The 27071-nt window shown below is 35.9% G+C and overlaps 1 protein-coding gene and 1 pseudogene across 1 annotated transcript; one reads left to right on the forward strand and one right to left on the reverse strand.

Moving 5' to 3' along the window:
* Nucleotides 1–7158: 7158 nt before the first annotated feature.
* On the forward strand, nucleotides 7159–9190 carry LOC100248670 (putative expansin-A17). Its single transcript, XM_002273247.5, has 3 exons — nucleotides 7159–8204; nucleotides 8302–8623; nucleotides 8704–9190. Exons 1-3 carry the CDS (start codon nucleotides 8066–8068, stop codon nucleotides 9011–9013), a joined length of 771 nt encoding a protein of 256 aa, XP_002273283.1. The 5' UTR covers nucleotides 7159–8065; the 3' UTR covers nucleotides 9014–9190.
* A 98-nt stretch (nucleotides 9191–9288) lies between these two features.
* LOC100243527 (pleiotropic drug resistance protein 3-like) lies at nucleotides 9289–26463 on the reverse strand (annotated as a pseudogene).
* Between the last annotated feature and the right edge of the window lie 608 nt (nucleotides 26464–27071).

Consider the following 27071-nt stretch of genomic DNA (forward strand, 5'->3'; position numbering starts at 1 on the left):
CATCTCCCTTTTGTATCGATGCTACTTTTTTGATGCAGAAAGTTGAGTTAATATTCAGGTCTCTGGAGACGTTCAGAATTGGAATGAGATGCAGATGGTTGGTATGGAAAAAAAATCGTAATTTATGATTGGTCAGTGCTTGCTCTCAATAGCTTCTCTGTGTTAATGCATACAGGTGTTGGCGCTGAATCCTACTTCTTTGGAGTTGGATTTCTTCCCCTCTATGTTGATTTTCATAGAAACTCTTTTTTGTGGTTTACTTTTGTTTATTTGTGTTTTGGTTGTTTCTGTATATACAGGGTACGCCCCCTCCTTTTTTGGCACTCTTTATTCCAACATGTTGTTGTCTCAAAAAAAAAAAAAAAAAAAAAAATCTTCATCATGCATTATCTGAATACCTATTCTTGTCAAAAGAGTTGGACCCTGATAAAGAACTGTTTTAAAAACAGATTTCTGTTAATTGTTTCCATATTCTAAATCACTTTCGGTAGTTTTTCGACAAAAGGTAGCTTTTGATAAATAAAAAAGAAGGGTATTTTTAATTAAAAAAATAAAATTCCATAAAAAATGGATTTTTTTTTTAAATATTTGCTTATATACTTTATAAAATTATAAAGTGAAAGGAGAAGAAAATAAGAAAGAGAAATTAGAATATAGGAAGAGAATACAATCGATTTTCATTAGAGGTATCTCCTTTTTATAGGGAGTTACAAAGAGATATATATCAATCAATATGGATAATCATCCACAAGTTCCCATAATTCGATAAATTTTCATATTTTCTAACACTCCTCCTTGGATGATCATAAGAATTCTAATGTTATACCTTAATTTTTTTAATGTGGTCGAAGGTAACACCTTTGTGAGTAGATCTACTAGATTATTACATGACCGAATTTGTTGAACATCAATTTCACCTTCTTTTGGAGCTCATGAGTATAGAAGAATTTATGGGAGATATGCTTAGTTTTATCACCTTTTATGAATCTTCCTTTAATTTGTGCAATACAAGCAACATTATCTTCATGTAACACGGTTGCATTGCCTCTAATGGAAGTTAGTCCACATGTTTCTTGTATATGTTGGATCATTGACCTGAGCTATACACATTCACGACTTGCTTCATGAATTACAAGAATTTCTGAATGATTTGAAGATGTGACTACCATTGTTTGCTTGACTGATCTCCAAGATATTGCCGTTCCATCATAAGCAAAGACATATCCCGTTTGAGATCTAGTTTTATGAGGATCTGAAAGATATCCTGCATCTGCATACCCATTCAATTGTGATTTTGATTATTTTGAATAATGTAAACCCATGCCACTTGTTCCATGAAGGTATCATAATATATGTTTAATCCCATTCCAATGCCTTTTAGTTGGGGTAGAATTGTATCTTGCTAGTAAGTTGACAAAGAATGCTATGTCTGGTATAGTACAATTTGTAAGATACATTAGTGTACCGATTGCACTGAGATATGATACTTTTGGACCAAATAATTATTTATTTTCTTCTTTAGGACGAAATAAGTCTTTGTTCACTTCAAGTGAATGAACAACCATAAGGGAATTGATTAGATGTGATTTGTCCATATAAAATTGTTTTAATACTTTCTCTAAATATATCGATTGATGGACTAATATGCCATTTGAACAATGCTCGATTTGCAGGCCAGGGTAATATCTTGTTTTCCCCAAGTCTTTCATTTCAAATTCCTTCTTTAAATATTTGGTTGCTTTTGTGAGCTCTTCAAGAGTTCCTATAAGGTTTAAATAATCCACATACATCAATTATTGTAAGCCCAAATTTTGATTTCTTGATAAAAACACATGGACAAATTGAATTATTCACATATCATTCTTTTAACAAATACTCACTCATACGATTATACCACATACGTCTGGATTGCTTTAATCCGTACAAAGATTTTTGTAGTTTGATTGAGTACATGTTTCGAGGTTTTGGATTAGTTGCTTCAGGCAATTTGAATCCGTTAGGGATTTTCATATATATGTTAGTATCTATAGACCCATATAAATAGGCTATAACAACATTCATAAGATGCATATCTAGTCCTTCAGAGACTGTTAAACTTATCAAGTATCAAAGTGTGATTGCATCCATTATAGGGGAATAAGTTTCCTCATAGTCTATACCAGGTATTTGAGAGAAACCTTGAGTAACAAGTCGTGATTTATATCTTATGATTTCATCATTCTCATTTCGTTTTTTCACAAAGACCCATTTATATCCATCAGGCTTTATGTTTCCAGGTGTTTGAACTACAAATCCAAATACTTCTTGTTTTGTTAACGAGTTTAGCTCTGTTTGGATTGCTTCTTTCCATTTTTGGCCAATCATTCATTTTTCGACATTCATTCACAGTTTATGGTTCTTGATACTTATCATTTCTCATAATGTTCATAGCCACTTGGAATGCGAATATATTATCTATGATAATGTCGCTATGGTCCTTTGTTTCTCTCGTGTGACTCATTGAGATCTCTTTAGTTCTAGATACCGGTATTTGATCAATTTGTGTCTCTTCAGGAGTTAATTGTTTGTTAAGTTGGGTTTCATCATTTGACCTTTTCATATTTGTGAACTTTTCAGGAGTACTAAGTTTTTCATATGTTGTTCCTTTTTTTTTTTTTTTTTTCTAGGAATTAAATCCTTTGAGCTAATAGGTCACCAGGCTTTAGGCGTGTCTTAGATTCATTTGCTATGACATCCTCCAATTGTCCTTCAGGGACATCAATATGTGTTGCCGTTCACAGCTGGTATGTGTGACTTTGTTACTTTATTTATATATGTGAAAACATCAAGTAATTGATTTGCAAGTCCTTGCAAATGAACAATCCTTTGAACTTTTAACTCACATTGTCTTGTGCAAGGATCAAGGATGAGACAAGAAGGGTACATACCATGTAATGTCTTGCCATTCTTTTGACTTGTCTCCCCTTAATGGTGGGAACACATTTTCATCAAAATGACAATCTGCAAAGTGGGCAGTAAAAACATCACCTATGATTGGTTCAAGATAATGGATAATGGAGGGAAAATTAAAACCAACATATATACCAAGTCGACGTTGAAGTACTAACTTGGAATGTTGAGGTGAAACTATGGGAACATAGACAACACAACCAAAAATATGAAAATGTGAAACATTTGGTTGGGAGCCTAAAGCAAGTTGTAAAGGTGAACAATCATGATTAGCTGTAGGGCGAATTCAAATTAAAGTGGCAACATGAAGAATAGCATGCCCCCAAGCAGATAAGGGCAAGTTTGTTCTCAAGAGTAATGGTCTTGCAATAAGTTGCAAACGCTTAATTAGAGATTCAACTAAACCATTCTGAGTATGGGTATGAGCAACATGATATTTAACATCAATACCAACCGACATACAATAATCAAGAAATGTTTGAGAGGAAAATTCACTAGCATTATCAAGGCGAATTGTCTTAATAGGATGATCAGAGAATTGTGCCTTGAGTCGAATTATTTGAACAAGTAACCTAGTGAAGGCAATATTTCTAGTTGAAAGAAGACAAACATAAGACCAATGAGTTGATGCATCAATTAAAACCATAAAATAACAAAAAGGTCCACTAGGTGGATGAATAGGTCCACAAATATCACCTTGAATACATTCTAGAAAGGTTGGTGATTCATATTCAACCTTGGTAAATGATGGTTTAATAATTAATTTGCCTTGTGAGCAAGCAACACAATTGCAATCATTGGGCATCAGAAACTTCTGGTTCTTCAAGGGATGCCCTAAAGAATTGTTGATGATACGACACATCATGGATAATCCTGGATGACTAAGACGTTCATGTCATATCATAAAAGTTTTTAAGTCATAGAACTTCTGATTCATGACAACATGTGACTCCATGGGTTTAATAATTGTTTGGTATAACCCACAAGAATAAGAAGGAAGCTTTTCCAAGATGTGTTTTCCCCTAGAAATAATTGAAGTAATGAGAAGGTATTCATTACTATCGTCATTCATAGTTTCAATGTAATATCCATTTCGGCGAATATCCTTAAAACTAAGAAGATTTCACTTGGATTTAGGAGAATAAAAGACATCATTAATGTGGATTTTAGTTCCTCTAGGTAAAATAATAGTTGCTATTTCGAAGCCTTGAATCAAGTCTACAGGACCTGATATTGTATTAACATTAGACTTAACCAATGATATGTTGGAAAAATATTTTTTATCACAAAGGATTGTGTGTTGTGGCACAATCTGCAAGGCATGCATCTACATTGGATGTTGTATGATGTACCAAGGTATGAGAAAGATCCATGTATCTTCAAGTATAAATAAAGAGAATAATTTATATAAGAAATAATAAAATGTGAAATAAACTATAAAAGATGAATAATAAACAATGTGTTTAAAGATGATAACAAAATAAACCTATTTACAAATAACTAAATAAGAACATAACATTTAATCATAACAAACATTTCCATCACCAATTAGATGGTCAATTTTCCTATTAGGATTCTCAAAGAAATCTGAAACCTCTAAATGGGTTAGATCTATTGGGCCATCACTATCAATGAAGTTCATTTCAACTTCATTTCCTTTTACTTTTATTGAGGCTTGATAAAGGTCAACAAAATGTTTCGGAGTACGAAAAGTACGTGACTAATGTCCTTTCATGCCACATCTATGACAGTTATTCTCACGAGCATGTTTACTTTGTGGTTCTATCCCCTTTTCAGATTGTGCCTTTGAATTATTCCACTTCTGGTGATTTGAGTTGTTCTTTTTACTTTGAGAACCACTATGATGAGAAGAATTGTGTTACCACGACCTCAACCGCGACCTCGTCCATATCCACATCCTTGTCCATGTCCAAGGGTTTGAATAGATGTGGCATTGGCTTTAGGCAATGACATAGACCTAGTAGGACGAGATTGATGGTTCTTCAATAATAGCTCATTATTTTGTTCAGCCACAAGACATGAGATCAATTATGAATATTTAGTGAAACGACGCTCTTGATATTGCTACTGTAGGAGCACATTCGAGGCATAAAAAGTCATGAATGTTTTTTCAAGCATATCTTCTTCAGTGACCTTTTCTCCACACAATTTTAATTGTGAGCTAATTTTGAATAGGGTCTAGTTGTAGTCACTAATAGACTTCAAATCTTGTAATCTCAAGTGCATCCAATCATAGCGTGTCTTTGAAAGGATTACGGTCTTTTGGTGGTCATATCATTCCCTTATATTATTCCAAAGGATGAAAGATCTTTAACCGTAAGGTATTCACCTTTTAATCCTTCATCAATATGATGGCGAAGGAATATCAAAGCTCTGGCGCGATCCTGTAGGGATGCGTCATTTCCTTCTTTAATGGTATTTCCAAGATTCATCGCATCTAGATGAATTTTAGCATCTAGAACCCAAGATAAGTAGTTCTTGCTCAAAATATTGAGGGCAACAAATTCAAGCTTTGCAAGGTTTGACATTATCTGAAAGCTATATATAATATTAATCAAAGAAATATTTCAATTATTATAATAAACTATTAATAGAATGCTTTAACAATATTTCAAATAAAAAATATAATGACCTAAAATTTATCAATTATAAATATGGTAAAAATGTATAAATATGAAATAAGAATTAAAATTTAATATATATATATATATATATATATATATATATATATATATATATATTTCTTTTTCATACCTTCGGGCTATGATTATTTTATCATAACAAAAATGTGCAAAGTAATATATAGCTTCAAGCTATGAATTATTTTATGTAAATTTGTGGATAACTTCGGGGTGTGAACTTTCATTATGTAAATTTGTACATAGCTTCAGGCTATGAACATTTATTTATTTATTTATTTTATAGCTTCTAACTATATAATATTGTTTGGTATAACATCCAGTTATACCGTATAATTAAAAATAAATAATTAGAGATCATATATATAACTTCTGATCATGTATCTGTAATTCTGTAATTTTTCACCATAACTTATGGTTATAGGAATTGCACATATTTTTCATAACTTTTGATTATAAATTTACCCCATAATTTATAATATACTCCATAATTTCTGGTTATAGGGATTATATATATTTATGTATTCAAATAAAATAAATGAAAATAGAGATCAAATGGTAATAAAATAGAAAATCATGATATAAGTTTATCATGTACCTTTTTATGAGAAAGAAGAGATAAGAGTCTTTCTATTTATCTAAATAGAGAAAAATCTTTCTATTTCTTTTGTAGAGACTAGTCGTACTGATAACATGTTATAAAATTATAAAGTGAAAGGAGAAAGAAATAAGAAAGAGAAATTAGAATGTAGGAAGAGAATAGAATAGATTTTCATTAGAGGTATCTACCTTTTATAGGGAGTCATAAAGAAATATACATCAATATGGATGATCATCCACAAGTTCCCATAATCTGATAAATTCTCATATTTTTAACAATATATATTTTTTATATTTGAATTTAAATTCAGATTTATTAAATTTGATTTTTTTTTCTACTTGTTCTCCTTTACTGTTCAAAGAGAAAAGAAAAAGAGGTCTTTGGGATGAAAATTTTTGCAGGCTTATGGGATTAATGTGAGGGGTAGGGATGACTATATTTCTTGGAGCAACTCCAGGCAAATATGAAAGACAATTCCGAATACCAAATCCGTTTTGTCTAGAGAAAACTTAACTTTAAAGAATATTTAGAAACCTAAAAATGACATTAAGAATATCTGTGAGATTTATTTTTGAAGACTATCATTAAAAGTTATTTTTTCCAAAATCATTTTGAGATAGGACTTATCTTTTGGTTGGCATATGTGAGGAATGGTGACCCAGTTGTCCATGTGACCAACTTCACAGTTGAATGTATGATCATTTATAGCCCCTGCATCTTGCAAGTTGAACAAGGATATAGGTAAAATTACTTAGACAAGGAAGCCAACGAAAGCTTGCAGGCAAAGGTTCTCGTCTACAAATGTAATATTTCATTAAAATGCTTTGATTGCTTCTATAAAAATAATTCGTTAGACAAAAGAGGTCGTTACTTAATATAAAAAAAAAAAAATTTAAACCCTAAAATTTTTAGTGTTATATATATAAAAATATATATAAAGCAGGAGAGTGAAGATGTTGTTTGTAGATTAAGTTAAGCATTAGGAATCAAGGGGTATATACCAAATGAAAATTTTCTGAGACTGGATTGCAGGTACCCGTAGACAGTCCTCAATGCTCAATTGTGATTAAAAAATGCTGTGTCACACCTCATGTGAAAGCCATTGGTTGCTGAGACATCGTAATGGATGGCATCACCCATGTGCCATATGAATGGAGTTCCCACAAGACATGCCATAATATATGGCCTTCTAACCATCACCAAACTAATAACCACAATTGTCAAAGCACAAAGCCGACCTTAGTGGTTTTTGGCTTTTTAATTCTCAAGTTGCATCTCAAGCCATGTTCGGGACTACCTGCTACTATTTCACGACCATCCCAATACCATTGTTGTTAAACTACTTCTAAATTTTTTATCATTAATTTATTCGATCCAAATACTGTTTCATTTTAGTTTTTAAGTGGAGCTCATCTAATAATGTACATGAATTTCTTACTCTATATATTAATTTAAACCATAAATTCCAAAGTGGAAAGGGTCTTATTTCTTAACCGACAAGGCATTAGCAGTTGAAGAGTTATTGCTCGCACATGTTGTGTATGTGTGGAACTTGACTTTGATTCATGGTGGTGCAATTTTTCCATCATTCTTTTTGTCTGCGGAGAAAGTTTTTCTATTTCTCATTAGTTTATGGTGTATGTACTTTGCAATTTGAAGTCATAATGGTACTGTAACGTACCACGAGCTACCAATTATAGGATGCATGAATTATGGCTGCAGGTTCCTTTATTCAAGGTTGCTTCTGGTCAATGGGCTTGTAAATTGTATTCATACAATCACATTTGGCTATAAATAGTGGGGGGAATTTGCCATCTCTACCAGCACAGAGTCTGTACAGAGAGGAGATCAAACAATGGATAGGCTCTGTGTATTTAGCAGCATTGTTCTCTTTCTGGGGGTGCTCACAGGGACAACACTTAGAGGAGCATCAGCTGCTTGGCTCCAAGCCCATGCAACCTTTTATGGTGGAAGTGATGCTTCAGGAACTATGGGTGAGTTATATATGATCAGTTTCTATCCATTTTGTGGTTTAATTACTTAAATGTTTTTTGCTTATGAGTTTGATCATGTGTGTGTGTTGGGTTCTAGGTGGTGCATGTGGTTATGGCAATCTTTACAGCGATGGTTATGGAGTAAAGACTGCAGCGCTGAGCACGGCTTTGTTCAACAATGGCAAGGCATGTGGTGGCTGCTATCAGATTGTGTGTGACGCAACCAAGGTGCCCCAGTGGTGCCTCAAGGGCACATCTATTACCATCACCGCTACCAACTTCTGCCCACCGAATTACGCTCTCCCTAGTGATAATGGCGGGTGGTGCAATCCTCCAAGGCCTCACTTTGACATGTCTCAACCTGCTTTCGAGTCTATAGCAAAATACAGGGCTGGAATTGTACCAATTCTTTATAGGCAGTAAGTATACATCTACCAGGTCATCTGTTCTCTTTTTATATATATACATAAAGTGATATGGAGTTCTTTGGATTAATCAGAGTTCGATGCAAGAGAAGCGGAGGCATGAGGTTCACCATAAATGGAAGGGATTACTTCGAGCTAGTTCTGATATCCAATGTGGGAGGTGCTGGAGAAGTCTCTAAGGTATGGATAAAAGGGTCCAAAGCCAATAGCTGGGAAGCCATGACCAGGAACTGGGGCTCAAACTGGCAGAGCCTGAAATACCTGAACGGCCAGAGCTTGTCCTTTAGAGTCCAAAGCAGTGACGGGAAGACCCTCACAGCCCTCAATGTGGCACCTTCAAACTGGAAGTTTGGCCAGTCATTCACCACAAATGTTCAATTCTGAAGTTCCTTGTATACTACCATACTTCAGTTTTGTTGTTTCTTCCTGTATTTAGTTTGCAACTTGGGGGGTTGTGGCTGATCCTTTCTTTGATGAAGCCCACCTCATCAAAAATAAAATTCAACTCTAAACCAGACCCATTCAATAAAATCCTTTCTTTGATTTTTTTTTTTTCCTCTGAAGGCAAAGCATAGAAATCAATGTTTGACATGAAAATACAATCATTATTGAGAAGAAGCTTGTCAAAGTTACAACTTAAATCCAGTGGATGAACATGTTTACTTCCTTTGGAAGTTGAGTTTTGCAATTGTATACCCAAAAACTGAAGCAAAGACTAGTGGGAAAGAAATAAGAACAATTGCTGTAACACCTAAATCATCATGGTTATACCCATAATAGCTTTTGAAGAAAGCATTGATTGCATTGGGTTCTCCAAATACTGATATTTCCTTGTTTATATCTCCATATTGTGAAGTGATCAGAGCTTTCAGGGACCAAGCTGTTGGGCAAATCCAATAACCCCAAACCCACCATTTTGGAATTTTCTGTAGAAAAAGCATGGAACAGAATTGGATTATCTGAATTCATATTATTCAAGTAGAAATACTCTGTTGTATTGCAGATGACCTGACAGAAAAATAGTGGGCTTACTGGTTCAGATATGATGAACCCTGCAAACAAATTCAACATGGTGTAGGAGAAGCCGGCCAATGCTGAAGCCACTTGGAAAGTTGGGGTCAATGAAATAAACATCATGCCAAGATAGTTGAAGTAGAGCAATGTAGAAAACACAGTGTATGAATACCATATCATTTTGTAGGCTGACCAGTAGAAATTTATTGCTGGATATGTAATTGTGACAAACAAAAGAGCTTGGAGGGATATATACGGAATCTCAACAGTCACCTGCAACGTAAGAAAAAGAAGCTTCATATTAAACTATTGTCAATTTAAGAACTTAATCATTGTGTCCGTAGTGTCTGGAGGATAAGCTGAACCTGAGCAGAGGGGTAGGAGTACATTCCAGCAAACCTTTCTCGGTAGAGGACAGTACGTTCAGTAACTATGAATGGTAGAACAGTTGAGCTGTTGCCCAAGACTAGAAAGAAAATGGACATTGACCCCACTATGTTGATCAAATCCTGTTCAACATCCCTTCAGAACAATGATCGTAGTTTCAGCATTTCATATGAAAGAAATAGACAAAAGCAGAGCATCTAATATCAGAAGTTTGAATACTGTATCTGGCTAGACCTAGTTTTCGTGTAAAAGTAAATGTAGGAGGCAATAAGTATGATTATTTGCTTGCCATTGGGATTGTGATAATTCCCCATCAGGAAAAAGTTTTTGATATTATATAAGTATGAGCTCTTCTTAATCATGTAGAGACGTTTTAAAAACTGTGGCTTAGGTGTGAAAATTTGTTTGACGCCGCAATAAATCTAGGTTTGTTTGGTCTGTAAAGGGTGTTTTTGTTTGGTTCCTCAATCCTATGTGACATAACAAGGATGTTGTACCTGCATAGAAGGTGATTGTGATATTCCATATGGGATAGAAGAAAAAGTTTGTCATTGTATATAAATGAGCTCCTTTTAATCATATAAACACATCTTAAAAAATTATGAGAACTCTTTGGGCTTAGAGTGAACAATATTTATATGGTTGAGAATGTGTCGTTACTAAAATGGTTGTTTTTAGTGTGACCAATGTGTACAGTATGTCATTGGATATCCGATGCTTGCATAGAACAAGAGTTACTGGGGGTATTCTTTTTTTTTTTTTAATAGTACTTGTAACATAGTTTTTAATGATTTATGTGCACCTGCAAGCATGTGACTTGTGAGACTTGGTGGAAACAGATCCTGAGGATCCAACAATGGCACAGATCAGGAACAATAGAGAGGAAAGAAAAAGGAGATATAAGGCCAAGACCTACATCCACTTTGCAGTTTTAGAGACAATTTTTACAAAGATCATGACCTTTGAAACAACAAAACAAGCATAGGATCTTTTGAAAGAAGAATATCAGGGAAATGTCAGGACAAAGCAAATGCTGGTCCTGAACTTGAGAAGGGAATTTGAAATGCAAAAAATGAAGGAGACAAAAGTAGTGAAGGATTATACAGACAGGTTGCTGATGTTGGCCAATAAGATTATGATGCTAGGGGAAGAATTCTTTGACACAAGGGTAGTAGAGAAGCTTTTGGTGACCTTGCCTGAGAGATTTGAATCCAAAATCTCTTCACTTGAAGAGTCCAAGGATCTGTTAATAATAACATTAGCAGAACTCTTCAATGCACTACAAGCTTAAGAGCAAAGGAGAGCTTACAGAAATGAGGAGACAATTAAGGAAGCATTTCAAGTGAAAGAGGTTGATCAAGCTCAAGGAGGCAACAAAGGAAAGAAACAGTGGAGCAAGAAGAACAATAAGAAGGGGGAAAACAACAACAATGGAGGCAACAAGGGCAAGCACCCTCCATGTCCTTATTGTAAGAAAACCTCTTGCAGAAATATTGCTGGTTTATACCTAACATTCAGTGTAGGGCATGCAAACAGTTGGGGCATATGGAGAGGGTGTGTAAAAACAAATAGCAAGAAGGACACCAAGCGCAAGCAGTGGATCAACACTAGGAAGAGCAGCTTTTTGTTGCATCTTGTTTTTCTAGTAGCAGTTCAAGTGATATTTGGCTTATAGACAGTGGATGCACAAACCACATGTCTTTTGATGAATCCCTTTTCAACGAAGTAAACAAGTCAGAAGTGTTAAGAGTTAGAATTGGCAATGAGCAGTATATTGAGGTGAAAGGTAATGGACTGTTGCAATAAAAGGCTCTACAGGTATAAAGCTAATTTCTGATGTATTACTTGTTCCAAAGATTGATCAAAATCTGTTGAGTGTGGGACAATTACTTGAGAAAGGTTATTTTATTGTGTATAAGAATAAAATGTGTGTGATTGCTGACTCAAATGGTGTGGTGTTGTTTTCTGTGAAAATGAATAGCAAAAGTTTCAGTTTAAATTGGAACAAGGATGAGTCTAGTGCATATTCATGTACTTTGGATCAGGCTGAGTTATGACACAAAAGGATGGGACATTTTCACTATTCTGCATTGGATTACATGCATTAAAAGGATCTTGTGCTAGGAATAACTTACAATGGAACAGGAACAACAATATGTGGAGTTTGTCAGCTTGGAAAGCAAGCCAGATTGCCATTTCTTGTTAATAAGGCATGGAGAGCAATTGAGAAGCTTCAATTGATCCATACTAATGTTTGTGGACCTATGAGGACTGCATCCTTAAGTGGTAACAGGTATTTTATGGTTCTTGTTGATGACTTTAGTAGAATATGTTGGGTTTATTTTCTCAAATAGAAGTCTGAGGTTGCTGGTGTGTTTTGGAAGTTCAAAACATGGATTGAAAATCAAAGTGGCTATAGAATTAAGGTCATTAGGTGTGATAATGGGATTAAATATACGACTGACAAATTTGTTGAGTTTTGTGAAGTTGTAGGGATTGAACATCAGCTTACTACAACCTATACTCCTCAACAAAATGGAGTCAGTGAGAGGAAAAACATGATAATTATGGAGATGGCTAGATGTTTGGTGTTTGAGAAGGAAATGCCAAAAATATTTTGGGCTGAGGCTGTTAATACTACTATATTTATGCTAAATAGGTTACCAACCAAGGTTTTAAAGGGAAAAACACCTATGGAAGCCTGGTATGGTTTAAAACCTTCTATTCATAACTTGAATATTTTGGTTATTTGTGTTTTACTCATATTCCAAATGCAAAGAGGGAGAAGATGGATGAAAAGGCAGAATATGGAGTCTTTGTTGTTACAAAATTTATCAACCCTTGACAGAAAAAATCATAGTAAGCAGGGATGTCAAATTTGATGAAGCTGCAAGATGGAATTGGAATAAGACTGAACCAGAACAGGCTTATGCAGAAGAAAAAGAACCAGAATTTCAAGTCGATGATGTGATTAATGATGAGCCTATAAGAGGTACTAGGTCACTTACAAAAATTTATCAAATGTGCAATATGGCTGTGTTTGAACCTGCAGGGTATGATGAGGCTGTTAAGGATCCAAAGTGGATTGCAACAATAGAGGAGAAGATCAAGATGATTCACAAGAATCAAACCTAGGAGTTGGTGGACAAACCACTACACAAGAAAGCTATTGGTGTGAAATGGGTTTATAGAACCAAACTTAATGCTGATGGTTCTGTAAATAAATACAAGGCAAGGCTAGTTGTAAAAGGGTATGCTTAATTATTTGGTGTAGATTTTTCTGAGACTTTTGCACCTGTAGCAAGGTTAGACAACATTAGATTGCTTCTAGCACTTGCAAAAAAGTAGTGGAGAATCTACCAGCTTGATGTAAAGTCGGCCTTTCTAAATGGTTATTTGGAGGAAGAAATTTTTGTTGAACAACCTGAGGGTTTTGTTGCAGATACAGAGAAGGTATACTTGTTAAAAAAAGCGTTATATGGATTGAAGCAGGCTCCAAGAGCCTAGTACAGTAGGATTGATGAGCATTTGAAGAAGAAAAGCTTCAACAAAAGCATGAGTGAATCAACTTTGTATATCAAATTTATTAATGATGAATTAATAGTTGTTTCATTATATGTTGATGATTTGCTTGTCCCAGGAAGTAATGTAGAATAGGTGAAGAAATTCAAGGCTCAAATGATGCAAGCATTTGAGATGACTGATCTTAGAGAGATGGCATTCTTTCGAGGACTGGAGATTCAACAATTACAGCAAGGGATCTTCATTGGACAACAAAAATATGCCAGGGAAGTGTTGAAGAAATTCAACATGGAGGATTGTAAGTCATTATGTACCCTTTTGGCTCAAAACGAAAAATTTAGTAAAGATGGTGCTAAAAAGGTTGATGAGGGATTGTACAGGAATATCATAGGCTGTTTGATGTATTTGACAACAAGAAGACCTGATATAATGTTTCCTGTAAATCTGTTGTCCAGGTATATGCATTGTGCAAGTGGGTTGCATTATAAGGCTGCTAAGAGGGTGCTCAGGTATGTGAAGGGGACTTTGGATCTTGGAATAAAGTTTGAGAAGAAAGATAAGTTGGTTTTGCATGGTTTTGTTGATAGTAATTGGGCAGGATCATGTGATGATATGAGGAGCACATCAGGCTACTTGTTTAGTCTTGGATCAGGTTGTTTCTGTTGGAGTTCAAAGAAGCAAGAAATTATAGCTCAGTCTACTGCTGAGGCTGAGTATGTTTCAGTTGCTGCCGCAGTCAATCAAGCCTTATGGTTAAGGAAGCTCATGACAGATTTGAAGATGGTTCAGGATGTTGCAACTAGAACTTCTGTTGATAATTAAGCTGCCATAGCAATTTCTAACAATCCAGTGTTTCATGACAAGACAAAGCATATTTTGTATTAGAGAAGTCCAGAAGAATGATGAAGTGAATTTGGTACATTGCAAGGTAGAAGCTCAACTTGCTGATATTTTGACAAAGGGATATCAAAATCAAGGTTTGAATTGTTGAGGAAAAAAATTGGTGTTTGCAACAAAAATAGCAAGGAGAAGTGATGACAAGTGCTATATTTGCTTTAGGATTTAAGCTAAAATAAACCAACAGAGCTGATATTCTGTTGAGAATATTATGAAAGATAGAGGAACAATTTCTAGTTTAGTTTGAATTTTTTGAATTCATATTTGATTTAGTAATGCTATTAGAAATCTGTTGAAGATATGTAGGCAGATTTTTTTGACTTTCTTTGTTTCTTTTCCTGTATAAATTCAGATTTTGCAGCAATGCAAGGTGTGCAATTTTCAGCCCCAAATTTTCTGTGTTTTCTATTCTTACTCTAAAAACCTACGGTCTTAATTGAAGTGAAGAAGAAGGCCTTACACTTCAGAATCATGAAGCCACCAAAAAGCATCATTACTAAAAAGGAGAAGAGACTGAAAGATGCTGCAGTAGATGGATTTCGAAAAGTGGAGGCAATCAAACGGAATATTGATGTTGATACTAGATGAAGGTGGAAAAGAACGGGGAATTGGCCGAAAAACCAGGCAGCATAGATAACAGTACTGAGACTCAGAGGGGGAGAAACTCATTTATTTTTTCTCTACATAATTGAAAGAGTTATATTTGGAGATTACACCTTTCTGGTTCAGGACTGTAACCTATGATAAAATAGGTTAGAGCTGTCCAAAGAAAAGCATCCAAGAATGAAAATGGAATCTTTAGAATTGCAGCTGGAATGGAATAACTCCATGCTGGATAAAAGTATAGATCCCTTTGCTTGTAGGGGACTGGAAGTCTGGAAACAGTCAATGCAAACTCTGAAACTTCATTGCTCATAAGTCTAATGATAGCATAAAACAAGGAGCTTGTTGAATTTTGACTTAGTATTTGCTAGAATTTGAATTTTGAATATTGCAGCTGGAGTCTTGCACAAAATCTGCAACATCTAGATATTTTCTTATTTTTATTTGGTCAAGATTTGGTTTCTATTTTATAGGAAGTAGTTGTTCATCATCTAGTAGCTTGATTTTCTGCTATTCTAATGTCATTTAAGTTACAAGTTCATGTATAAATTCAGCATTCTTCATCAATAAAATTATAAGTTCCAGCAGCCCAAACATATATTTTTTGTATAAGTATTTAATCTTATACCAACAAAGTGGTATCAGAGCCATAGTTATCTTGAGGGGCCAGTGAGGTGAGTGAACCCAAACACCTTCTAAAATCATTTAGCAATGGAAGAGTCAAGTCTCACAGTTGCACCATCAGTTCTTGATGGAGACAATTATGAAACTTGGGCTGTTAGAATGACAGTTCATCTACAAGCACTTGATGTTTGGGAAGCAGTGGAAGAAAATTATGAAGTTCCTCCCCTAGGAGCCAATCCAACTGTGGCTCAAATGAAGTTGCATAAAGAAAGAAGGACAAGAAAGGCTAAAGCGAAAGCTTGCTTGTTTGCTGCAGTTTCACCATCAATTTTCATCAAAATCATGAAAATTGATTCAGCTGCAGAAATTTGGGAGTATCTCAAGGAGGAATACAAAGGAGATGAAAGAATCAAGAACATGCAGGTGATGAACTTGATTCGAGAATTTGAAATGAAGAAAATGAGGGAGTCTGATGCTGTTAAAGACTATGCTGCACAACTTCTTTCAATAGCAGACAAAGTTAGGCTGCTTGGAAAAGAATTTTCCAATGAGAAGATTGTTCAAAAGATATTGGTTACACTTCCTGAGAAATATGAAGCTACAATTTCCTCTTTGGAGAATTCAAAAGATCTGTCAACTATTAGCTTGACAGAATTATTACATTCCTTGGAGGCTGTGGAACAAAGAAGACTCATGAGACAAGGAGATACTGCAGAAGGAGCATTTCAAGCAAGAATGCAGAAAAATGCATGCCATAAAAATGGAAAGGTGAACAACAACAAGTCGTGTGGCAACAACCAGAAAAATGGAGTTTTTCCACCTTGTCCTCATTGCAAGAAGACAAATCATTCTCCACAAAAATGTTGGTGGAGACCAGATGTGAAATGCAACAAGTGTGGTAAACAAGGACATGTGGAGAGGATTTGCAAAAATCAACAGCAGGAAGAAACTAATGCAGTAGTTGACTATTGTCAGGAGGAGCAATTGTTTGCAGCAACGTGTTTTGCTAATAAAAGCACCTCTAAAAGCTGGCTTGTGGATAGTGGTTGTACAAACCACATGACAAATAATCAAGATCTCTTTAGAGAACTTGATAGAACAACTATTTCCAAAGTCAGAATTGGAAATGGTGAGTATATTCCAGTGAAGGGCAAAGGAACGGTTGCTATCGAAAGCCAAACAGGTTTGAAACTCATTTATGATGTTTTGTTTGTGCCTGACATTGACCAAAACTTACTCAGTGTTGGACAGCTCGTTGAGAAAGAATTTAAAGTTTATTTTGAAGATAGGAATTGCATTATCAAAGATGCTGAAGGCAAAGAGGTGTTCAACATAAAAATGAAGGGCAAGAGTTTTGCCTTGAATTTACTGGAAGATGAGCATACTGCTATTTTACAACAAGATAGCACAACAATGTTTTGGGACAGAAGGGTCGAGCACTTTCATCATGATGATGTGCTCTACATGAAGAAAAATCAAATAGTTGAAGGACTTCCTGACTTAGAAAAAGATCTTCCTATATGTGCTACTTGTCAATATGGGAAGCAAACTAAACTTCCCTTTCCAAAGAAAATATCCTGGAGAGCAACCCAAAAACTGCAACTGGTGCATACTGATGTAGGTGGATCTCAAAAGATGCCATCCTTGAAATTGAATGCAAACAATGTTCACCAGCTCACTGCACCATATAATCCACAACAAAATGGAGCAGTATATTTTCTGAACATATTGCCAACAAAAGTGTTAAAGAAGCAGACCCCTTTCGAAGTTTGGTTTGAGTGTCTACGTGCAAGACTTGGAGTTTGCATCTACGAAGTCAAGGAGGAGTGTTGAATTTTGACTTAGTATTTGCTAGAATTTGAATTTTGAATATTGCAGCTGGAGTCTTGCACAAAATCTGCAACATCTAGATATTTTCTTATTTTTATTTGGTCAAGATTTGGTTTCTATTTTATAGGAAGTAGTTGTTCATCATCTAGTAGCTTGATTTTCTGCTATTCTAATGTCATTTAAGTTACAAGTTCATGTATAAATTCAGCATTCTTCATCAATAAAATTATAAGTTCCAGCAGCCCAAACATATATTTTTTGTATAAGTATTTAATCTTATACCAACAGAGCTCATGTAATAATTCGAGTGGAACACATCCACAGTCATCTGAGTACGTATGAATGTTGTCATTGTTATTAGTGCAATGACCACAAGCTGCATGAAGAACACATCCAGATGTTTAAAACATTTTTGGATTTCTTATGCAGTCAAATATGAATTAAATTTGTCAATTTCTTTCTCTCAATTGTCCATTAATTACCTGTGCAGATTTGAATACATGAATGAATGAGTTCCGCTTCATCAGAAGCCATTCTCTAGCCATGCAAGCTTTGAACAATTCCCACTTTCCCAATGAGTAAGCATTAAATGACAAAGCATTATTTTGGGACTCAGATTTATCAGAAGGCATGGAGAGCTCCTCAGCTAGCTTCTGTCCCACGGGAAATTCCTTGAATATTCTTTCAAACTTGTTGACAGAAACATAACTATAAGGCTGGTCTTTGTGGTGCCAGTACTGTGCTTGATCCCTTCTGGAAGCTACCTGCACAAAGGTACAACATCAGTTCAAAGCAAAGGTTATGAACATGTTGAATAAATTGCATAGCAACACACTTCTTGGAGGAAATCCGCAACTCCTTTTCTTGGTGGGCACCTAAAACCACAATGCTAAAAAAAATCCAGTATACGATTGTGAGGCCCATGGTATGCGTGTTGGAATTTTTTATGTGTGGACTTACATAATCAATGTGATAATGTCATAAATCAATGTTATTTTATTTTTACAATGTGGTCCATAATGGGGCTGGACACAAATTGTTGCTTGATTTTTTATGTGCTCACCCTAATTCACTTAACTGGTCCATTAAGTCAAGTGGTCCAAATAATGTGTGTAATGTGTGATATGTATGAATATATTTATTTATATATATGTATATATAAGTGCAAAGGAAGGCTTCTTCTTCTTGGGCTGAAAAAAAAAGGGCACGCATTGCATACTCGTCTTGAAAGCACACACGGACTGAATCTTGGGTGTACAAAGGGAAGAGCTCATTGAACCCGGATTTTCATAGCATCACGGATTGAGCATATTCTTGGACACCAGTGGATCACGAAAATGGCTTTCCATTGCATTAATCAAGGTAAATATTTCATTTATTACCATTTAATGCATGCTTTAATGTCTACACGTAATCCTATGTCGTTTAAAATTCCATCAATGCAATCTTACCTTCTGCCATCAAAATAATGTCATCAAAGAGATCAAAGGTCTCTGATGCTGGTTGAAGAAGTGATACCAAAATGGTGGACTTTGTTATGTGTGTCAGTTGCTGTAAATAAGTGACAATCTGAAAGGTGGTAGAGTTGTCCAAGCCAGTTGATATTTCATCCATAAAGAGAGCTTTTGTTGGACCAATTATCATTTCTCCTGGCAGATGGAAACATTGAGGAATTATTATATCGAAGGAAAAGACCGGAAAATGCTTTCGAAACATTTTCTATTTAAAGCTTAACTCCATATGTTTCAGCAACCACAGGTCTCTTGAAATATGCTAGGCATTTGTATCAAAACTATCATTGAAGCCTGGAGAGTGAAAATTGGTTAATTTGGATTAACTATGAATGTGTACACAACCTGTTGTCAGCCTTTTCTTTTGACCACCTGAAATTCCTCTCCTCATAGCATCATCTCCTACAATCGTATCAGCACAAATATCCAGCCCAAGGATCTGAATACCACAATATAGTGGCACAATTGTTATCAATTAAAGCTAGGATGGTGGGGAAATCATTAATATTCTTTCATTTGGTAAAGAGAATCACCTTCAAGACGTAGTCTGTCTGAAGGCTTCTTTCTAAACCATTGACAGAAATTGCCTGTTAGTGCAGGTTTTCATTAGAGATGGCTGAAAGGAAAACAAACCAAGCTGCCACTACTTGGGAACATGATAGAGAGTTGAACTTCCTGCAGATTGTTTACCTTCATGCAAGTGTCTATGTCTGCTTCTGGGGTAATCCCAGCTTGCTTCTCTCTTCTACTTACTTCCATCATAATTTCTTCAATGGGAGACAACTTGGACCCTTAGATCACTGTAATTTGATTATAATTCTATCATGAAAATAATTTGCATAAATAAGCCTACCTGCTCTGCTTCCAATTCCCTAACAACTGTTAAAATCTGGAGAAAAATAAGGAACTAAAACTTGCAGAAAATATTAGAGTATTGAGTTGGAGAAAGGCACACAATATTTCACCAATGAGAACGCCTATTTATAGGCTTACAACCAAACTGAAAATGCTAAAAACTCTCAGCTGCTATGACTACTTCTACTAACAGAAAAATTGAAAATTATGGAGCAAAACAGAGACTGAGTCTAACAGAGACTGAGTCTAACTAAGACATTTTCAAAGGCAAACTCTCATGAATTCTAACACTCAATGAATTCTAACACTCCTCCTTGAGATTTGCCTTGGACATACCAAGCTTCAACCTTAGGAACTCCAGCCTTGATTTAGGAAGTCCTTTAGTCATTATGTCAGCAAGTTGCTCATCAGTTGCGCAATAATGCAGCTTAACAAGTGAATTCTTTTCAGCTTCCCTTATGGAGTGGAATTTTACATTTATGTGCTTGGTTCTGCCATGTTGGACAAGATTTTGAGTAATGGAAATGACTGACTTATTGTCACAATAAAGCTTAGTTGGTGAGCTTTGTTCCTGGCCTAAATCAGCAAGCAATTTTCTCAACCATATTGCTTGATTTGCAGCAGCTGCTAAGGAGATATACTCAGCTTCTGTAGTTGATTGTGCCACTACTTCTTGCTTTCTTGAATTCCAGCATATGACACCTGAACCGATTGTAAATACATAACCTGAAGCGCTCTTCATATCATCAACACTTCCTGCCCAATCACTATCAACATAACCATCTAGCTTAACTCCTCCTGTCTTTAAATACCAAATGCCAAGATTTGTTGTACCTTTAACATACTTTAGCACCCTCTTTGCAACTCCCATGTGAACATTTCTAGGTGAACTCAAGAACCTTGAAAGCAAACTAGCTGGAAACATCAAGTCAGGTCTGGTTATTGTCAAGTATAGTAGGCTGCTCACCAAGCTTCTATATGCAGAGGGTTCCTCAAGTTTCTCACCATCATTCTTTGAAATTTTCTCATTTTGTGCCAGCGGAGTTGCTACTTCTTTGCATGATTCTAGCTTGAATTTCTTGAGAATATCCATAGCATATTTTCTTTGTGAAATGAAGATACCCCAGCTGCATTGGTATATTTCCATTCCAAGGAAGTAGTTCATGATGCCAAGATCAGACATCTCAAATACATCCTGCATTTCCATTTTGAAATCAGCTAGCAATTTTACATTGCTTCCAGTCACTAGCATGTCATCAACATAAAGTGATACTACCAGTTGCAAACCATCATCATTTTGTTTCAAATACAAAGTAGCTTCATTTTAACTCCTCTTAAATCCAAGTTGGATCAGATGAGAATCAATTCTGCTATACCAGGCCCTTGGTGCTTGCTTCAAACCATAGAGAGCCTTATGTAGCTTGAACACTTTATGTTCATGGCCAATAACCTCAAAGCCTTCTGGTTGTTGAACATAAATTTCTTCAAGAAGTATACCATTTAGAAAAGCTGACTTGACATCTAAATGGTACACTTTCCATCCCATTTGACCAGCAAGTGCAAGTAGTAGCCTTATAGTGTCATGTCTGGCTACTGGTGCAAATGTATCACCATAGTCCACTCCAGCAACTTGAGCAAAACCCTTCGCAACCAACCTAGCCTTATGCTTGAAGATTGAACCATTTGAATTAAATTTGGTTCTGAAAACCCATTTTACACCAATTGCATTCTTAGCTTCAGGTAGTTCTGTCAACTTCCAGGTTCCATTTCTTTCAATAGCATCAATTTCAGCTTTCATGGCCTCAATCCATTCTAGAAATCTTGCAGCTTCCGTGTAACATGTAGGCTCAGCATGTACAAGATTGCACCTCTCATACATATCAGATAATGGCCTCATCTTAAGCACGGGTGTGTCTGAAGTTGCTTCAACATCAAGTGGACCTTCAATGATTGTCCTTTCTATTGCTGGTTCAAGAATAGATGGAGTGGTTTGATCACATTTATGAACTTTCTTCAAGTCCCAATTCCAGTAGGAGTTTTCATCAAAGTGCACATCTCTACTTATCACGATTTTCATTCTACTCAAGCTATAAATTCTATAACCTTTTGATTCAGCTGCATACCTAACAAAAACACCTTTCTCAGCTCTTTCATCAAGCTTCCCTCTCTTGACAGATGGCACATGAAGATAACAAAATGAGCAAAAACTTTCAGGTGCTTGACAGAAGGTTTTACACCAGACCATGCCTCTATTGGTGTTTTGCTCTTAACAGACTTAGTTGGTAGTCTGTTAAGCAAATATATTGAGGTGTTGACTGCTTCAGCCCATAGAAGTTTTGGTAGCTTCTTCTCGAATAGCATGCACCTTGCCATCTCCATCACGGTTCTGTTCTTCCTCTCAGAGACTCCATTCTGCTGTGGTGAGTATGGAGCTGTTAGTTGGTGTACAATTCCAGCTTCTTGACAAAAGACATTGAACTCTTTTGAGATATACTCACCTCCATTATCAGTTCTGAGCACCTTAACGTTCTGGCCACTTTGAGTTTCAACCATTTTCTTGAAGCTTTTGAACACAGAGAGCACTTGTGACTTGGTTTTTAGAAAATAAACCTAAGTCATTCTACTGAGATCATCAATAAATAATGCAAAATACACATTGTTGCTCAATGAGGCTGTGCTCATTGGTCCACAAATATCTGAATGAATTAATTCCAGCTTGTGAGTAGCTCTCTTGGACATATTTTGAGGGAATGGTTGTCGTTGTTGCTTCCCTAGCTCACAACTTTCACAAGTTTGAGCATTAACTGAGATTTCAGGCATGTCTTCAACCATACCAGCTTCTTGCATGAACCTTAGTGACTTCAAGTTGAAATGACCATATCTTTTGTGCCAAACAACACTCTCATCAATCTTGGCACTAAAGACATGACCTTCAACTAAATCAAGCTTCAAATAAAAGCTATTTCCATTCATTTTAATTTTTGTTGTCTCTTTTTCGTGTACATTAGTGATAAAACAAAAATTTTCTTTGAAAGAGATTGCATATCCATTTCTTAGCATTTGTGCAACACTAAGAAGATTCTGATCTAAATCTGGAATGTAAAGAACATTAGTGACAATTTTTGTACCTCTCTTGGTGCTGATAGCAATTGTCCCTTTTCCTTTGACCTGCACAACTTCACCATTTCCCAACTTGACCTTTGGTTGAACTGATCTATCAATGGAGGTAAATATTGACGGATATTTGGTCATGTGACTTGTGCAACCACTGTCAATGAGCCAAGTATTCAGGTCATGAGAACTGAGTGCTTGTGATGCCATAAATAAATGCTCATCATCATTTTTGTCTTCTTTAGTCACACTTGCATTTTGTTCTGGTTGTTGTTGAGATTGTTTTTTCTTGGCTTTGCAATACTTCTCACTGTGGCCAAGTTTATTGTAGAAATTACAATTAAAGAGAGGTTTACCTTTGTGCCAACAATCTTTCTCAGCATGGTTGGTTCTTCTACAATGAGAGCAAGACGGAAATTTTCCCTTTCTTGAAGACCCTTCAGATTTCTCTTTGTTGTTCTTGAAGAACTTCTTTCCTTGCAAGTTTCCAGAATTCTTTCCTTTGTGATTTACTTGAAAAGCACCTTCAATAGCTTCATCACCTCTCATTAAGACCCTTTGCTCTTGTGCATGAAGCTTGCTGGTTAACTCTACAATTGTGAGAGTTTGCAAGTCATAAGACTCTTCAATTGCAGAAATCTTGGCTTCAAACTTTTGAGGCACTGAAACCATGATCTTTTCTACCACCTTTTGATCTGTAAATGCCTCACCAAGAAGCCGTATTTGGTTTACAACATCCATTAACCTGCCAGAATAATCTTTGACAGATTCGTCGTCTTTCATCTTCATCAACTCAAACTCTTTCTTCAATGTGAGGAGTCTAACAGTTTTGACTCTTTCACTACCCTCAAATTCACCTTGGAGCTTGTCCCATACCAGTTTAGGTGTTTCCAAGTTCATGATTTCGGTGAAGATGTGGTCTACAAGTCCTGAATGTAGGCAGGTGATGGCTTTGTCTTTCTTGAGTTTTTCTTCCTCATGCTTTCATCTGAGCAACTGTAGGATTTGCTCCCAATGGTGGTGGATCAGCTTCAGACATCACAACATTCCACAAACCTTGAGACCTTAAATAAAACCTCATCTTGACAGCCCAAATGTGATAGTGTTCACCATTAAACACTGGAATTACAGAGGAAGTATTGCTAGAAGGAGACATGTTTGCACCACAGTTGTTTAAAAAAAAATAGATCACTCAACCTCACTAGTGTTTGCACTCAACCTCACTGTGTTTAATACTAAAAAAAAACTTTGCCTCACAGCCCGTAGGAATTTTGATCTGATACCACTGTTAAAATCTGGAGAAAAATAAGGAACTAAAACTTGCAAAAAATATTAGAGTATTGAGTTGGAGAAAGGCACACAATATTTCACCAATGAGAATGCCTATTTATAGGCTTACAACCAAACTGAAAATGCTAAAAACTCTCAGCTGCTATGACTACTTCTACTAATAGAAAAACTGAAAATTATGGAGCAAAACAGAGACTGAGACTGAGTCTAACTAAGACATTTTCAAAGGCAAACTCTCATGAATTCTAACAACAACGTGCCGAGAAGTCAAGTGTTTCCCTCACAGACATTTCAGGAATGTGCAGGTCATATTGGCTGATATAAGCTGATGTTTTCTGAGGAACAAACTTATCCAAATTGCAACCTTTGTAGGTGATCTCTCCTGTTACCTAACATGAAAAATTTTCAAGAATTCTCACTAGTGTTTTGTTGTTTGAATCACTGATGGTATGATTGATTAGATAGTGTAATTTTAATTATACAATATAGCATCTCATTTTGTATTCTATTTCTAAATATCACAATTCATTTTTCCAGCTAAATGCTAAAGCTTATGTAGATGTCAATCATTTCTACGGGGATTCCACAAGCTAGGAGTTAGAAACCTTGAGAGGCTGTTTTAGCCTTCCTGCCAGTGCCAGTAACAAAGTGGTTTTCCCACAACCTGGAGGTCCCAGCAATAGAGTCATCCTGCAAGGAAAACAATAAGTAAACCTGTTTCATCAAAGCTGTTGCCTTCTCGTTTCTTCAGCCAGAAGAAAAATTATGGATCGTATCATGGACACGTTCTTATAAAAGCATAACAGTAAGCTTCAATACCAACCTTGAAGGCTTGATGATGCCACTGACATCTTTGAGAATTTTTATCATGTTGGCTTGGGATTTGCACCTTGTAAAATTTTTGATAGCCTGTTCAGAATTAGAGATCTTGTTTACCATCTAAAAATTATCAGAGTTAGCCATTGGAGGAAATCAGAGCTTGCTTTGCCTGTTTGTACAGAGCAATAATTGTTTTCCGGATATAAATATCTTGAAGATTGGAAGCTTTATACAGGTGGATAATTCAAATAAAAAGTAGTGTGTAAAAGTTTCTTAGTGATGTCATGTTGGGAGAACTTTTGTAGCTAATATTGACTCAAAGTTTCTTAATTTTGATGTAGGATTTTCTTCTGTTCCAAACATAAGCACCTGGGAATCATCTTTCCATGGAACCTGTAACAGGCTAAGGATTGAGGAAGGATAAAGGAAAAAACCTACATGGAAAGTGCTTTTGAGGGTATTCCATAGAGTAGGGAGGGGTTCTCCATGAACTACTTCACATTCTGCTTCTATGGATAAATTCTGGTATCTCACTTCCACTGTAGGAAATTCCAGACCCACTCTGAAAAGCGAAGGTTAAGTTTAGTCCAGTGTATACACATCTATGAATTCACAGTTGCTTAAGCATATATGCCTGCAATTGCATATAGAAAGACACGAATATGAATAAATGAGCAGACCTTCATGTAAGCCAAAAGTGTTGGGATATAAAGCCTTTGTTGAGTGGCTGGTTAAGTTTATGTGAATGCATATTCAATGTGCGTGCAGGTGTGACTGATATATGGAAAAAGAAACAGAGAAAAAGAGGAGCAGCTTGCCTGTCCATTCCCTCTCTCAGTTTCTGTAGCAACTGGTGATTATTTTCCTCAATCTTCTTCAAGAGCTTGTCGATGAAAACATTGCATTCCAGAGCTCCAAGCTTGGTAACATGAATCACCCTTTTTCCCAGCTCTTCTTTGCCATCATTTAAGCCATGATGACCAAATAATGATGTCCTTACCCTCTCAAACGTGGGCAATCTCTCAATTGCAGCCCACTGCAGGTCAACTTCATCATCCTTCTCCTTGTAGGACTTTGCATCTGAAGTACGACTCCTGAAACTTGATGTATGGTGATGGAAAGGCGACCCAATGCTTCTTCCTAATTCAGCTAATTCCATTCCAAGGGACTCCTTTTCGTCTCTCCCTAAAAACTGCGCCATTTTAATGCCAAGAGAGGTTCAGAGCTGGCTGACTAGTGTTGATATTAGGATGATATTTATATATAGACCGGTAACTTCATTTCTGTCAATGTCGTATACACTGCCATATTAAGTCGGTCTGACTGGGATTCATGTTCTTATAGTCTGTGGAGATGAATGGTTAGCTTATTACAAAGGAAATTCCAGGCCTTTTGGTGGAGAAATATACACAAACGAGCTTAATCACAATTATCAGATGGTTCTAGTCACCTGATATGTGGACTTTCTTCTGGCATGCTTGCTGTACTTTGTTTGTATGTTCACTTGTGAGCTAAGACGTCACAATGGATTGCATCACCCATGTTCCATATGCCAATTATTAAGCTATCAACTTTCCTAAAAGCTTAATCTGTTGGATTTAGCAGGCCCACATATGGAGAGATCTAACCCCTTGATCTAAAGGCTTAAGCTGTCTCTGGTTTAACTAAGCTTCTCCCTGGAGAGACTCAAACCTAAAACCTCTACTTAAATATACCACTGATATCATGTTAGGTTAGCAGTTAGCTCAAGTTGTTATTGTATAAGCTCACAATGCATACCGGACTTAGTACATCTTTAAAAATAAAAATTAAAAAATTTAAAATGACAGAATAAATCTTGCAAGTTGTGAAGGGAAATCTTGTAAGTCGCATATGCCTTTCCCACCCATGTTATTTTATCTTGTAAGTTGTATGGTATATAGATAACTATATAATCATAGAAATTGACTTGTAAGCACATGCAGAATATTCAGGGTGAA

The sequence above is a fragment of the Vitis vinifera genome, chromosome 7, assembly GCF_030704535.1.
Source record: "Vitis vinifera cultivar Pinot Noir 40024 chromosome 7, ASM3070453v1".
Classification (NCBI taxonomy): Eukaryota; Viridiplantae; Streptophyta; class Magnoliopsida; order Vitales; family Vitaceae; genus Vitis; species Vitis vinifera.